Raw genomic sequence first — 13,360 nt, 5'->3', positions numbered from 1 at the left:
TATATATATATATATATATATATATGGTAATTTATTAAGAAATTCTCTTGAAGAACAAAGATCTTAATCTCTTCCACTTTACTCACAGTCAGTTGCTTTTCACATAAAGTAATTTGAAAATGAAACTAAAACTAATGTATCCTGGGCATCTGGTTAAGTACCACATTACTGCAGTATAACCAATTTTTTTTCTAACAATTGTTAGGCAGTGGAATTAGAAGACACAAAGGAGTTCATTTATAAATGAAGTTGAATATGTCTTCATTATCCAAAGAACCCTGACTTTGCAATTCAAAATAAAGAAACCCTAGTGAATCCTTCTTTTATCCTTTTTCGGGAATTGAGAGTATAAAGTTATAAATAGTAAGAAGCTATGTATTTTAGAAAGCGGTAAGTTAAAGAATATTAGCAATAATAAAGCTTCCTATAAGCACCAAGTGAAGTAGTCATTATAAATTTTCCTCATCTCAGATAATCAATGGGACCTCATCAAGGACAAATTAGCCCAGCGTCTGTCACAGGGAGGGCTAGAGCCCTCAGCTCGAGAGGCATTCTTAAAGGTTCAAAAATTCAAGTGAAGACCTTATCAGAAACCTACTAAAATAACTCTAATAGGAATTGTACATCTTTAAATAGTGTTTTGCACCTATTTCCAGTTTGTGTAAAGATCTCTGGTGTTTTCAAATCTTGTACAGAACAAACTATGGAAACTTCGTAAGTAAGTTTGTTTCTTTTATATTTTTGTCTTGATGTGTTGTGTGTGTGTGTGTGTGTGTGTGTGTGTGTATGCGCGCGTGCGCACGCCAGTCCTGAACTCGGGGCCTTGGCCCTGTCCCTTAGCTTCTTTAGCTCAAGGTTAGTGCTCTACCACTTGAACCACAGCTCCACTTCCAATTTCATGTATTTCTAACAACATTTTACCATTATTTTCACTGCAGGTATATGCTACTTGGCTACATTACATTACAAATAATTTTTGTGGCCTCATTTCATGCCCCACCTTATTGGATAAAAACTCAAGCCTAACAGCTTCCATGCAATCCATTCTTATTCAAACTGCCCACCTTGGCCCATGAGGTATACTTTTGCTTTAAATCACTCTTTAAAAACAAACAAACAAACAAATAAATCACTTTACCATTTTCTTATTCTTTGTGGGTTTTTTCTTGTTTTTGTTGTTGTTGTTGCACCCAGGACAGTGTCCCCATTTTACATTCTGCACCCAAGAACCAAAGACATCTACAGCCTCTCAACTACTGGTAACAAAATGAGCTGGGATTGGAATTTATAATCAAAACATATGCAGAGTATGTAGATTTGGAAAATTCCCAAAAAAGAGTAGGCTTAGAAGAGAAAACCAAGGGTGTGGCCAAGTGGCCTTTTGATCTGGAGATTAATATAGATAGAAGGAGCCCAATTTTCACCATGAAGACAATGAGAAGACAATCCAGATAGCATGTTCAAGACTGGCTTTCCATCACAGGCACACAGTGCCAGATTCTCAAGGGCATAAGAACTTAATGCGATCTCAATGAGATCTATGACTTCCCAAGACACTAGTCCTATGCCATCCTGTGTAGAGCACAGGGGCAGCAAAGATGGTGCTGAGAGAGAGTAGAGTGGGCAGAGCCCAATTTGCCTTACATTCAGTGCGTAACCAGCCAGTGGAAGCTTAGGTGCATGATAGGGTGTGACCTTGACAGTGATTGGTTCCTCTTCCTCCCCTGCCATGCCACCCGCTCTTTTTTACTTTAAAAAGGGCTGCTCTGTGTTTTCTTCCTGCTTGACCTGACTCCCCGCTGTGTCTGATTGTCTCCAGGGCTGACCTTTCCTCAGACCCGTCTGTCTTTCGTGGGATGGACGAAGACCCAACAATCCTGGTTCAAGTAGGCCAGGTACAGCTCAGATCAAAACTCCATCAAGTTCAAGCTATAAACCTTGGCAGTGTCCATGTGGTGCTTACTGCAGGCATAGCTTTATGACTCTTTAGCTCTTTTTCTATGTGAAGATACAGCACTGTCCCTCTTTTGCCCTTTCTGCGCATTCCACCAGATGAGAACAGCACAGGAAGTACCATTTTTAACAATAAGATTTCACCAAACACGGAACCTACCAGCTCCATGAGCTTGGACTTCTCAGCTTCCAGAACTGTGAGAAATAAACCACCCAGTCTGTGGTCTTCCTTCCTTCCTTCCCTTTCCTTTTTCTTTTCTTTTTTGCCACTCCTGGGGCTTGAACTCAGAGCCTGGGCACTGTCCTTGAAGTCCTTTTGTTCAAGGCTAGCACTCTACCACTTGAGCCACAGCCGCACTTCTGGCTTTTTCTGTTTATGTGGTACTGAGGAATTGAATCCAGGGCTTCGTGCATGCTAGGCAAGCACCCTACCACTAAACCATATTTCCAGCTCTCTGTGGTGTTTTGTTATAGCAATGTAAACAGATTTTACCAGGCTGAAGGTATGGCTCAAGCTAGACAAGATAGCTCATCTAGATCTGCCCCAGCTTCCATATCTAGCAGGATGGGGAGGAGTTTTTACCTGAATGTTTATAGCATTTACTAACAAAATAGCATTTATTGCATTTACTAACAAAAGGAAAGAGAAAGGTACAGACATTGTATATCAAAAGATACAAGGAACAGACATTTTATATCAAATAGATCACATACTACCTCAAGCCTTAGTAAAGAAAGTTTTAAGAAATTAGTGAGCCAGGTGCCAGTGGCTCATGTCTGCAATCCTAGCTATTCAAGAGACTGAGATCTAAGAATTACAGTTCAAAGCCAGCTTGGGCAATTAATCATAGAAAAAGCTGGAAGTGGCGCTGTAGCCCAAGTGGTAGAGTGCTACTAGCCTTGAGTTAGGGACAATGCCCAGGCCCAGAGTTCAAGCCCCAGACCCAATAAATAAATAGATAAATAAATAAAAAAACAACTGGTGGTTATTTATACACAATAAGACCAAAGGAGAATAGTCTTAGGAGAGGAACACAAAGGCACAATGCCTCCGTACATCTGATCATATAAAATAATACTTATTGACATGAACTCCAAGAAATGAAAATAAGAGTTTTTCCTTTGCTATTTTTTGTTTTCTTCTTTGTTTATCTGTCTTTGGGAGAGTAAGGGGGAGCACAGAAATGGAGGCTCAAAAGGTGAACAAATACAGCAGTGGTACTCACTAGACACTGGGTTGAAAATGAACTATACGCAACTTGTGGGTGGGGATGCAAGGGAAGGGGTAATGTTGTCTAAAAAGAAATATCTCATTATCTGTATTATGTAACTGTAACCCCTTTCTACATCACCTTTATAATAATCAATTAAAAATTAAATTAAAAATTAATAAATTAGTGGATATTGTTCTCGGTCATTTTCTTCCAGCTTTCCTTTTAGGTGCTACACTGTATGTTTACTACCAAAATTCCTATTTTTGGCATCACTTATAATCTGTACTATATGTAAATGTAATAATTAGATCACTGGATAAAGATACCTGAGTTACTGGTTGGTGTTTTAACAATTTCATATACAGACTACTCTTTGAGCCCCTCTCCACATGGAGAGTTTGTCACTTTTTTTTTCTTTTTTTGTCGGTTGTGGGTCTTGTACTGTGGGCCTGAGGGCATTATCCCTCAGCTCTTTAGCTCAAGGCCAGCATTCTGCCAATTGAGCCACAGTGCCACTTCTGGTATTCTGGTGGTTTATTGGAGATAATAGTCTCATGAACTTTCCTGTCCAGGCTGGCTTTGAACCACAATCCTTAGATCTCAGCCTCCTGAGTAGCTAAGATTATAGGTATGAGCCACCAGCGCCCGGCTGTCACTTTCTTTTATGACTTGTCTTTCACTTTCAAATAACCTTTCCTTTATTCAAAAAAAATTTTTTCATACACATAGAAAAAAAGTATCAGCCTTTTTTTTTCTGTTTAACAAAGACAGGTAATAAAGAAATTAGGTTTTTATTATTTGCATTCTCATTTTTGTGTGAATATAAAATTATAGCATCCTAGGCAGACTTTTGACCAGTCAGAATTAGTTTAAAATTTTAGCACGACAAGATTATCTTCTTCCAGTTTATTAAAAACTTAAGATAAGCAAATACACTTTATATTCTTTTACTTTTACTTTTTGTTTTGTTTTGTTTTGCAGCAATGGTGACTAAGCTCACCTTACCTCACGTGATGGGCAAGCCCCCTACCACTGAGCTACATCCTGTTCCCTTTTACACAGTTTTAAGGGGTCAGTGATATTAAAAAAAAAAGATGCCTCTGTAAATAGGGAATTTGCTTTGCTAGTTTAATGTCTATTATAATGATATACAGCGGGGTTACCGTTACATAAGTCAGGTAAATAGTACAATTTTTTTGTTTTGTCCGCCATGGGGCTTGAACTCTGGGCTTGGGCTCTGTCCCTCAGCTCTTCAGCTTAAGGCCAGTGCTCTACCGCTTGAGCCACAGCCACCACTTCCGGTTTTCTAGTGGTTAATTGGAGATAAGAGTCTCAAAGCCAGCCCGGGCTGGCTTTGAACCGTGATCCTCAGATCTCAGCCTCCTGAGTAGCTAGGATTACAGGCGTAAGCCACAGCCCCCAGCTAGTAGTATATTTCTTTTGGATAATGTCACTCCTTCCTTTACTCCCAGTTTTTCCCTTCCATCCCCTCCCACAAGTTATATCATTCATTTTCAACATAGTATCTAGTGAGTACCATTGTTACATTTGTTCACTGGAGTTGGTTTTAAATGCAAAGGTAAAAAGAAGCATTTTACATCATTAAAGTAAGAAAGTATTCTCTACTGAGTCACATCTGTAGCCCTTCCCCCTCTCCCCCTTTTTATTTGCCAGTCCTAGAGCTTAAACTCAGGGCCTGGGCACTGTCCCTGAGACTCTCTGTGCTCAAGGCTAGCACTCAACTCAACCATAAGCCACAGCACCATTTCCAGCTTTTTCTGTTCATGTGGTACTAAGGAATCAAACCTAAGACTTCATGCATGTTAAGCAAGCACTCTACTACTGAACCACATTTCCAGCACACCCCATCCCCCCGATTTCTTTTTTTTGGGGGGGTCTGATCGTGGGGCCTGAATTCTGGGCCTGGGCACTGTCCCTCAGTTCTTCAGCTCAAGGCTAGCGCTCTACCGCTTGAGCCACAGTGCTACTTCCGGCTTTTTTTTAAATTTTGCTTTTTGCTTATGTGGTGCTGAGGAAATGAACCCAGGGCCTCATGCATGCAAGGCAAGCACTCTACCACTGAGCCACCTTCCCAGCCCCATCCCCCGATTTCTTAAAACAGGGTTTCCCATTTTATCTGAGCCAGACTACATTGCCATACCCTTATTTATGTTTCTATTTTCCTTTTTTTTTGACAGTTGTGGGGCCCGAACTCTGGGCCTGGGTGCTGTCCCTCAGCTCTTCAGCTCAAGGCTAGCACTCTACCACTTGAGCCATAGCACGCACCACTTCCGGCTTTTTCTGCTTATGTGGTGCTGAGGAATCGAACCCAGGACCTCATGCATGCAAGGCAAGCACTCTACCACTGAGCCACCTTCCCAGCCCTTATTTATGTTTCTTGCCATACTGGGATGGGAGGAACATGCCACTAGGCACAGATTCTTCCAATGAGATGGAGAGGGGGGCAGTGTCTCATGAACTTTTGCCAGGGATGGTCTAAAACCACACTCCTCCTAGTTGCAGCATCCTGAGTAACTAATATTACAGGTATGAACCACCATTCTTGGATAATCTTTTATGTATTTAAGATTAGGTTTTCTAAAATACAAAGTATGGGCTGGGAAAGTGGCTCAGTGGTAGAGCACTTGCCTGAAATCCTAGCTACTGAGTAGGCTGAGAGCTGGAGGATAAAGGTTCCAAGCCAGCCTAAGAAAGAAAAGTCCGTAAGACTCTATCTCTAATCAATCAGAAAAATCTGGACTGGAGGCAGGGCTCAAGTGGTAACGTACCAACTGTTAGCAAGCAAGCTGAGCAAGTGTAAGGCTCTAAATTCAAGCCCTGGTACCATCAGGGGGAATAAAAGAGGCTGTGGTACAGCATGTGTTTAGCATTCTTGAAGGTTTCAATTCCCCAAGGGAAAAAATTTGGCATAAATTCATAAGAAAACTTTGTCACTCAGATGAACAGTCACAAAGCTTTCTGAACTGAGTTCTAGACTCTAAAGTTCATTTACACTCATATCTTCATTCTATCTCACAGGACTTTTGTGACGCTCAAATGAGACAAGATTTATGAAACAAATTGGGAAATTTTATTTAATTCAATGTTGATTTGTTATTCCTTTTCTCATGCTCCTAATCTCTCACTATATTGCCAGAAGTTATATTGCTTAAATAAGAACACTTTCGTTATTTGTAAATTTTTTAACTTAGCCAGGCACTGGTGGCTCATGCCTGTAATCCTAGCTACTCAGGAGGCTGAGATCTGAGAATCAAGGTTCAAAGCCAGCCAGACAGGGAAGTCCATTAGACTCTTATCTCCAATAAACCACTAGAAAACCGGAAGTAGCGTTGTGACTCAAGTGGTAGAGTACTCGCCTTGAACTGAAGAGCTGAGGACCAGGACCAGGGTTCAAGCCCCACAATTGACAAAAAAAAATTAATTTTAAAACAACTTGGCAATAGAGGTTCTGATATTAGCAACAATTTACTAAGGAAATGAGAGTTCTAAGTGGCAAAAGTCATTGTCTCAAACTAGAGGGCTACTACGAAACAGTCAGAATCAAACCCAAGGCTGACTAAAACTCATATTAACTGCTATACATTTTGGACTTTCAGTATTTATTGAATTATTTACACTAATACATCATGCTAATGACCATCCATTCAAGCTTAGTAACAAGTATTGTCTAGCTTCAGAGAGTCTAAAATTCAATAAAATAAAATCTTAACTATACTACTGAGACACAAATATAAAATAGAAATGAAAGAATTACTTACTTGCACAATTTGCTTCCTGCCATGTGGTATTAAAAAACTCGGAGAGAATCACAACTATTTGCATTCTATCTGCCATTAAGAGGCTTTTGGCACAACTCTGACTCTCTGAGGTATTCTGCAACAAAAATAAAAGTATAATCTGAATATTCTTAGACTTTCCAACAGCTTGAGATAAATACCTTATAAAGACAATTAAACTATTTATTAGAAACTTTTTAAGTATGGCCAGTTAATGGTGGTATTAATAATAACCATGATGATAAAACAATTAGGAGGTAACATTTATGAACATGGAATTCAGTGGCAAGAAAAGAAAATCTTTGCATCTTGACTTTTTGTTCTACAGGAGGATCTCAGCTACTTAAGTCTAAGCTATTATCTCTTCTCTTTTTTACTTTGATCAAAACATAGCAGTAGGTAGCTGTGGGTAACAGAAGTGTAGCAATTTTTATTTTCACTTTTGCTTCTCTCATACTGCCCAATTTTTTTATTTTTTGTCAGTCGTGGGGCTTGAACTCTGGGTCTGGACGCTGTCCACCAGCCCTTCAGCTCAAGGCAATGAGCCACAGTGCCACTTCTGGTTTTTCTGGTGGTTTATTGGAGATAAGAGTATAATGGATTTTCCTTCCCAGGTTGGCTTTGAACTGTGATCCTCAGATCTCAGCTTCCTGATTTAGCTAGGATTACAGGCATGAGCCACCAGCACCCAGCTGTCTAAATTTTTCTATAGTGAACATGATATATATAAATATATATATATATTTATATATATATATATATATAATCTCTATTTGGTTTCATCTTTTGGGCAATTTGCAGTTTTATAATCCACAAGTAAATCAAATCACATATCCATTTAGTTCCTAGTTTGTGCTCAGAAAAACGTGTTTTCTACAGATCATTTTAATTATGAAAGAAACTGAGGCTATGTAAGTAATAAACCCAATTACTTCATCCTTATCTATTTCCTTTGTCTTGTCCCCAAGCAAAGAACTAAGTCCCACTGAGCATTCTTTCAAAGCTATTTAACCCTACTACTTGTCAGGCATTAAACAAATCCTGGAGTTTCAAGGATAAGAAAAGTGCAGGAGAACACCACTAATGCTAGAGCAAGAACCTCCGTGGACATAAGATGAGGGATTATATGGTGTGGAAACTAAAAACAGACAAACTGCTAACTGTGGGGAAAGAACCCACCAGCTATGTGAGATGAGAACCAGAAGTCAGACTTACTGGAAGAACTCTTGCTTTAAAATACCATTGACACTCATTTTGGGAAGCAATCCTCCTTGTGGCTCATTAAAAGATTGATCTAGCCAGGTATGATGATACATGACTGTAATTCAAACCATTTGGAAAGTAAAAATAGGAGTATTTTGGCAAAGGGCAATCTAGACCTTATACCTGAAAAATTAAATAAACGGCAAAAGGACTGGTACATGGCTTAAGGAGTACTTGCTGAACAAGTACAAGGCCTTGAGTTCAATCCCTGGATCTACAAAATAAAAAATAAATAAATAGAATCTTAAAAAATGCTTGCTTCCTTTTTTTTGTGGGGGGGGGGGGTCAGTTCTGGGGCTTGAACTCTGGGCCTGGGTTCTGTTCTTAGCTCTTCAAGCTCAAGGCAAACACTCTACCACGTGAGCAACAGTGGCACTTCCAGTTTTCAGGTGGTTAATTGGAGATAAGAGTCTAAGGAACTTTCCTGCTTGGGCTGGCTTTGAACTGTGGTCCTCAGATCTCAGTCTCCTGAGTAGCTAGGATTACCAGCGTGCCCACTGGCACCCGGTTTGCTTGGTTTAAAACAGTGAATTAAAGAAAAAAAATTTTGAGGTACTGGTACTTTAGAGCCTCGGTAGACAGGCACTCTACCACCTGAGCCATGTTAGCCAGTATTTTTTGTTTCAGTTACTTTTCAAAATAGGGTCTCACCAGTGCCTGAGCTACGCTGGATCTCAATCTTATTAATGGTCCCTGTAGAGCTAGGATGACAAGCACACACCATCACAACCAGTTTTTTGGGTTTTTTATGGGTTGAGATGGAGCCTCTCCAACTTTTGGACCACCCTGGCCTTGAGTCACAAATCTTCCTGATCTCAGCCTCCTGAGTAGTTAGGGTCATAGGCGTGAGCCACTGCAGACAGGAAACAAACATTTTTAAAGTTTCTTCTGGGGAATTGGTTTTAGAGCAATATCCGTAGTAACAGAAAAAAAAATCTTCATTAGTTCTGTGTGTGTGTGTGTGTGTGTATGTGTGTGTGTGTGTGTGTGTGTGTGTGTGTCTAGGGAGCAAAGCCGGAACTTCATTAGGCAGTGCTCTGCCACTGAGCTCATCCCTAGCCTTTTATTAATTCTTATATAGTGTTGACTTAAGGAATCAGACAAGCTTGAGTCACTAGCTGATGACCTAGCCTCTCTGGGGCTGTACTATAACTAAGATAAATGAAAGAACATAGTAATCACTTGGTGCAATGCTTGACACAGAGCAACTGATAAATGGCAATATTACCTACCTACCCTACTGCCACCTGAAGTGCTGCTGGTGATGTAATCACCTAAGCGTGGTCTGTTACTTAAGTTGCATCTTCATAAGTAGATGACTGGCTATTAAAAAAATTAATACAATGGGTCAAATGAATGCTTAATATGTGGAACAGTTCAGTTGGGGAAAATACTAGTGTCACTGGAAGAAACTTGGAACGATTCATGAAGAAAGCAGGAATTGAGTAAGCCCTATATTAAAAAAATAAAGACTCAAGCTTTGTATCTTGATTTGTAACAACAGAACTTGTTATTTAGAATACAAAAAAAACCCTAAAAACAACTTATCTAACTATTCAAAACTAAAAATTAAATATGATGCCATATCATACCTTGATGAAGTAGACGTTTTACATTTCATACAACTTAAATCTATTTCAGCTGCCTTGAAAACTAGCTCCTTACAGAGTGCTTGGCTACAAAATTTATTTAGTGCAAAGAAATCCAATTTCAGGCTGACTTAAGACAATATGCAACTATGTACAAGTTTGTATTTGGTCAAATCAAATATGATACAAGAAATAACTTCAACCACATTTTCATGAGACAATCTGCTGTGCTCTCACTACAAAAGGAAATTTTCTAGTTCCCAATTCCATTGTTATTCTTCTCGCCCACCCCCACCCGTATTGTTTCCCTCCTCCCCCACCCCCCATGGGGCTTGAATTCAGAGCCTGGGTGCAGTCCCTGAGCTTATTTTTGCTCAAGGCTAACACTGTAACTTTGAGCCACAGTTCCACCTCTGGTTTTCTGGTAGTTAACTGTAGATAAGAGTCTTATGGACTTTCCTGCCTGGTCTGGCTTTGAACCATGATCCTCACACTTCAGCTTACTGAATAGCTGGATTACAGACCAATGCCTGGCTTCCAATGTCATTCTTTTTTTTCCTTTAACACAAGTCCTGTGACTCTTACTAGCCCAGGCACTGTAATCCTTTCCTAGTCCTAGGCCTCTACAGTACTTAGGGGCAGGAACAGTGTCTTCCTTCTTTTTTTTTTAAGTTAAATCCTTCACAGCACCTATTACATGATCAGAAAAGTTCCCAGGGGACTAAGAATGACCCAATCTTACTGTTTCCTAGCTATTAATTGCTAGCTTTCTATTACCTCCCTTTATCCTCAACTTTGCAAATGAGAAAAAAAAAAAAAGGCAAGAGAATATAATTTGGCCCAGAGTACACTAGCTCCAGACTGTCATGATCACTAATCAGGAAAAGGAATTTCCATCGTTTTTAATCTTTTTAATGCACACAAACACACACACACACACACACACACACACGTGTGTACACACACACCATTTATAGAGTAGAAAACTAAGGCTTTTTAAAAAGTCACTAATTCAAGGTCACATCATTAGAAATTAGTTGATCTGAGCGTTTCTGGCTGTAAAGGTCCAGCTCTTAAACACAGAGTTTCTGAAGGATCCTTCTTGAAAAGTACAAGTTAAGATGGGAAGAAGCTGGGGGGGGGGAGGGAGAAGAGCGTGGGAAAAGGTCAGGAAGGCAGGCCCCCCAAGGAAACCAGTCTATCCATCCGCAAGCATGTTTCCACAAGATACCCCACATCGCATCCATGGAGGGAAAGGAAAGTCCTACCCTCAAGCCCCTGGTGTCATCTGCATTTTCTAATGCCCAAGTTCCGGACACAGCCCACCGCCTTTCCATCATCGCCTCCCCCGCGTCCCCAGCGCCCTCGACCCCGGGTGCGTCCGTACCCACCCCCACGGCTCGGCTGATGTTGTCCATCTTGCTGGCGACCTGTTGGAAGAGCGGGTAGCAGGTCTGGCACAGGCGCACGGGCCGGGCGCTGCGCACCACGCACCGGGTCAGCTCCGCGCTGCTGTGGGCGAAGTCGAGCAGCAGCTCCCGGCACTCGGGACGCAGGTCCGGCAGATCGGGCGGCAGCGACAGTGGCCCCGGCCCGCGGTCCTGCAGCAGGGACAGGGTCATGTCCTCCGCCTCCAGCAACTGCTGCTCCGACAGGACATCGGGAAAGACCCTATGCGGACTGCTGCCGAAAGGGAGCGCGCCCCGGGCCACCCTCGACCACAGCAGCGGCACCAGCGGCAGCCACCACGGCAGCGACGGCCTTCGCCGCGCCTCGGTCGGGTTGGGATCCATCACCCGGTTCGCAAGACGCAGGTCGCAAACCACCGCTTCCCCGCCCCCAGCCGGTGACAGACAGCCGCCGCTTCCTGCTTCCGCGGGCGCACGCCGGGCGCTGGGTCACGCGGCGCGGACCCCGCCCATAGCCACGCCCCCACGCTGCGGAGCCCCGCCCATCGTCCCCCTTCAGCCCCGGAGCGCGCCTTGGGCCCCCTGATGCGCTGGAGATGGCGAGGCTGCGAGTTCAGACCCACACAGCGACCCTGCAGCAGGCTTGGAGGTCGCTGTCGGCATTAAGGCACTCGCCCAGCACCTAGGACAGTTACAGCTTCCGAATCTGGTTTCTGAACGCCCGCCAAGGCTTTGAAAGTTGTACGGGCAATCTGCGCACAGCCTAGTGAGTATCCCGGAAGTCCGAAGACAGGTGGACCTTGGCCGGGTGTCACGTGGTGTTTGTTAGCCTGGGGACTTGATTCTGGAACTTGTGGTCTCAACTGTAGATGCCTTTCTGCCATGATGGAGTAATCCACGTCTACATTATTCCGGTAACGACTGGCCTTGTGTTTCTGTTGAGTCCTGGAAATGGTCGCCGCAGAGACTGGAGAACTGCATCTTCAGTTTCATTTCATGTAAATAGCCACAGGTGGCTGGTGGCAACTGTATTGGGTCAGGTCTGGGCGAGACCAACCTGCAGGTTTGCCTGAACTGTGAGGCTTCTCAGATGCTGCACATTCAATGATAGAATCCAAGAAATCCTGGGCAAATCCAATCCCCTTCAACTCCCCATTTATGACAGGCCCATGATAATTGCAGGAAACATCCTACTTTGGATCCCTATAGCACTTGGTCAAGACCAAGGCCAAGGACTTGGAAAACTTTTTTTATTGTGTGTTTTTTGGTTTCTGGTTCTAGGTCTTGAACTGAGGGCCTCGGCAATGTCTTTTAGCCATTTTCCTCAAGGAGAGATCATTCATTTTAGCAACCTGTCAGTGATTGCCATTGGACTGTTTAATACAGTCACTTTTATGCAGAACCCAAGCAATGCCTTTGACTTATTTTAGCCAAAACAACTGGTTCTATTCCTCCCTTGCAGCAAGGACTACAGTGAATGTGGTCAATGTGAAAAGCTTAGTATTGCAAAGTAAATGCCTTGAAAGTATTATCCACTTGTCAGATGGTAAACTTTTTTCAGTATTATTTATAGTTGTATTTTATTGTAGTTTTGCGAGGCACTGGAGTATTTATATGCCTCGCAGCCTGTTTTTGTGACATAGCAGAACAGATACAACACTTTGTTAAAAGCACATTTTTTGTATTGAGTTAAATCTCCTAAAAGGAATGTTAATTAAACTCATTAACTGTGTCATCAATTTATCCTAGTACTTCAGTATTCATACCTGTTATCTGTATAGATTCTTAAGGATTTTATGTTTACTATGTGAGCCTTGCAACACTATGGATATTTTGAATATCGGTCATGATGGCAATTTCTGCCTTAAGTGGAATATTGTTTTGAGATCAGATTCCCCACCCTCACAAAAATGGCCACTTGTCAATAAAAATGGTGACATATTAAAAAAGAAGTTCAATCTAGTTTTAAAAAGGATCAATGACTCCAGTGAGGATTAAAATAAACCGATGAAGGAAGTAAGCAAGTTAATTCAATACTTGGATAAGAAACTCAGCATTTGGACAAAATACTCAAGAGAAATTCTGAGAGGAAAAAAAAAAAAAGAAGAAATCTTGGATATTAAAATCTTAGGAAA

The 13,360-nt window shown here is 41.8% G+C and overlaps 1 protein-coding gene and 1 long non-coding RNA gene across 2 annotated transcripts in view; one reads left to right on the top strand and one right to left on the bottom strand.

Annotated features, from left to right (window-relative positions):
- Ostm1 (osteopetrosis associated transmembrane protein 1) overlaps positions 1-11,650 on the bottom strand; it is a 23,857-nt gene extending 12,207 nt beyond the window's left edge. The window contains exons 1-2 of the mRNA XM_013022389.1: positions 11,208-11,650; positions 6,947-7,061 (exon numbers count right to left, since the gene is read on the bottom strand). Coding sequence (XP_012877843.1) covers positions 6,947-7,061; positions 11,208-11,609 — 517 coding nt within the window. The 5' untranslated portion in view covers positions 11,610-11,650. The remainder of the gene's footprint in view (positions 1-6,946; positions 7,062-11,207) is intronic.
- A 139-nt stretch (positions 11,651-11,789) lies between these two features.
- LOC105990078 overlaps positions 11,790-13,360 on the top strand; it is a 21,131-nt gene continuing 19,560 nt past the window's right edge. The window contains exon 1 of the long non-coding RNA XR_001175281.1: positions 11,790-11,991. This is a non-coding gene — a long non-coding RNA (uncharacterized LOC105990078). The remainder of the gene's footprint in view (positions 11,992-13,360) is intronic.

This window comes from Dipodomys ordii, unplaced genomic scaffold (genome assembly GCF_000151885.1).
Source record: "Dipodomys ordii isolate 6190 unplaced genomic scaffold, Dord_2.0 Scaffold62, whole genome shotgun sequence".
Lineage (NCBI taxonomy): Eukaryota > Metazoa > Chordata > Mammalia > Rodentia > Heteromyidae > Dipodomys > Dipodomys ordii.
The sequence above is the reverse complement of the archived record's forward strand: the minus strand, read 5'-3'. Positions and strand labels throughout refer to the sequence as shown.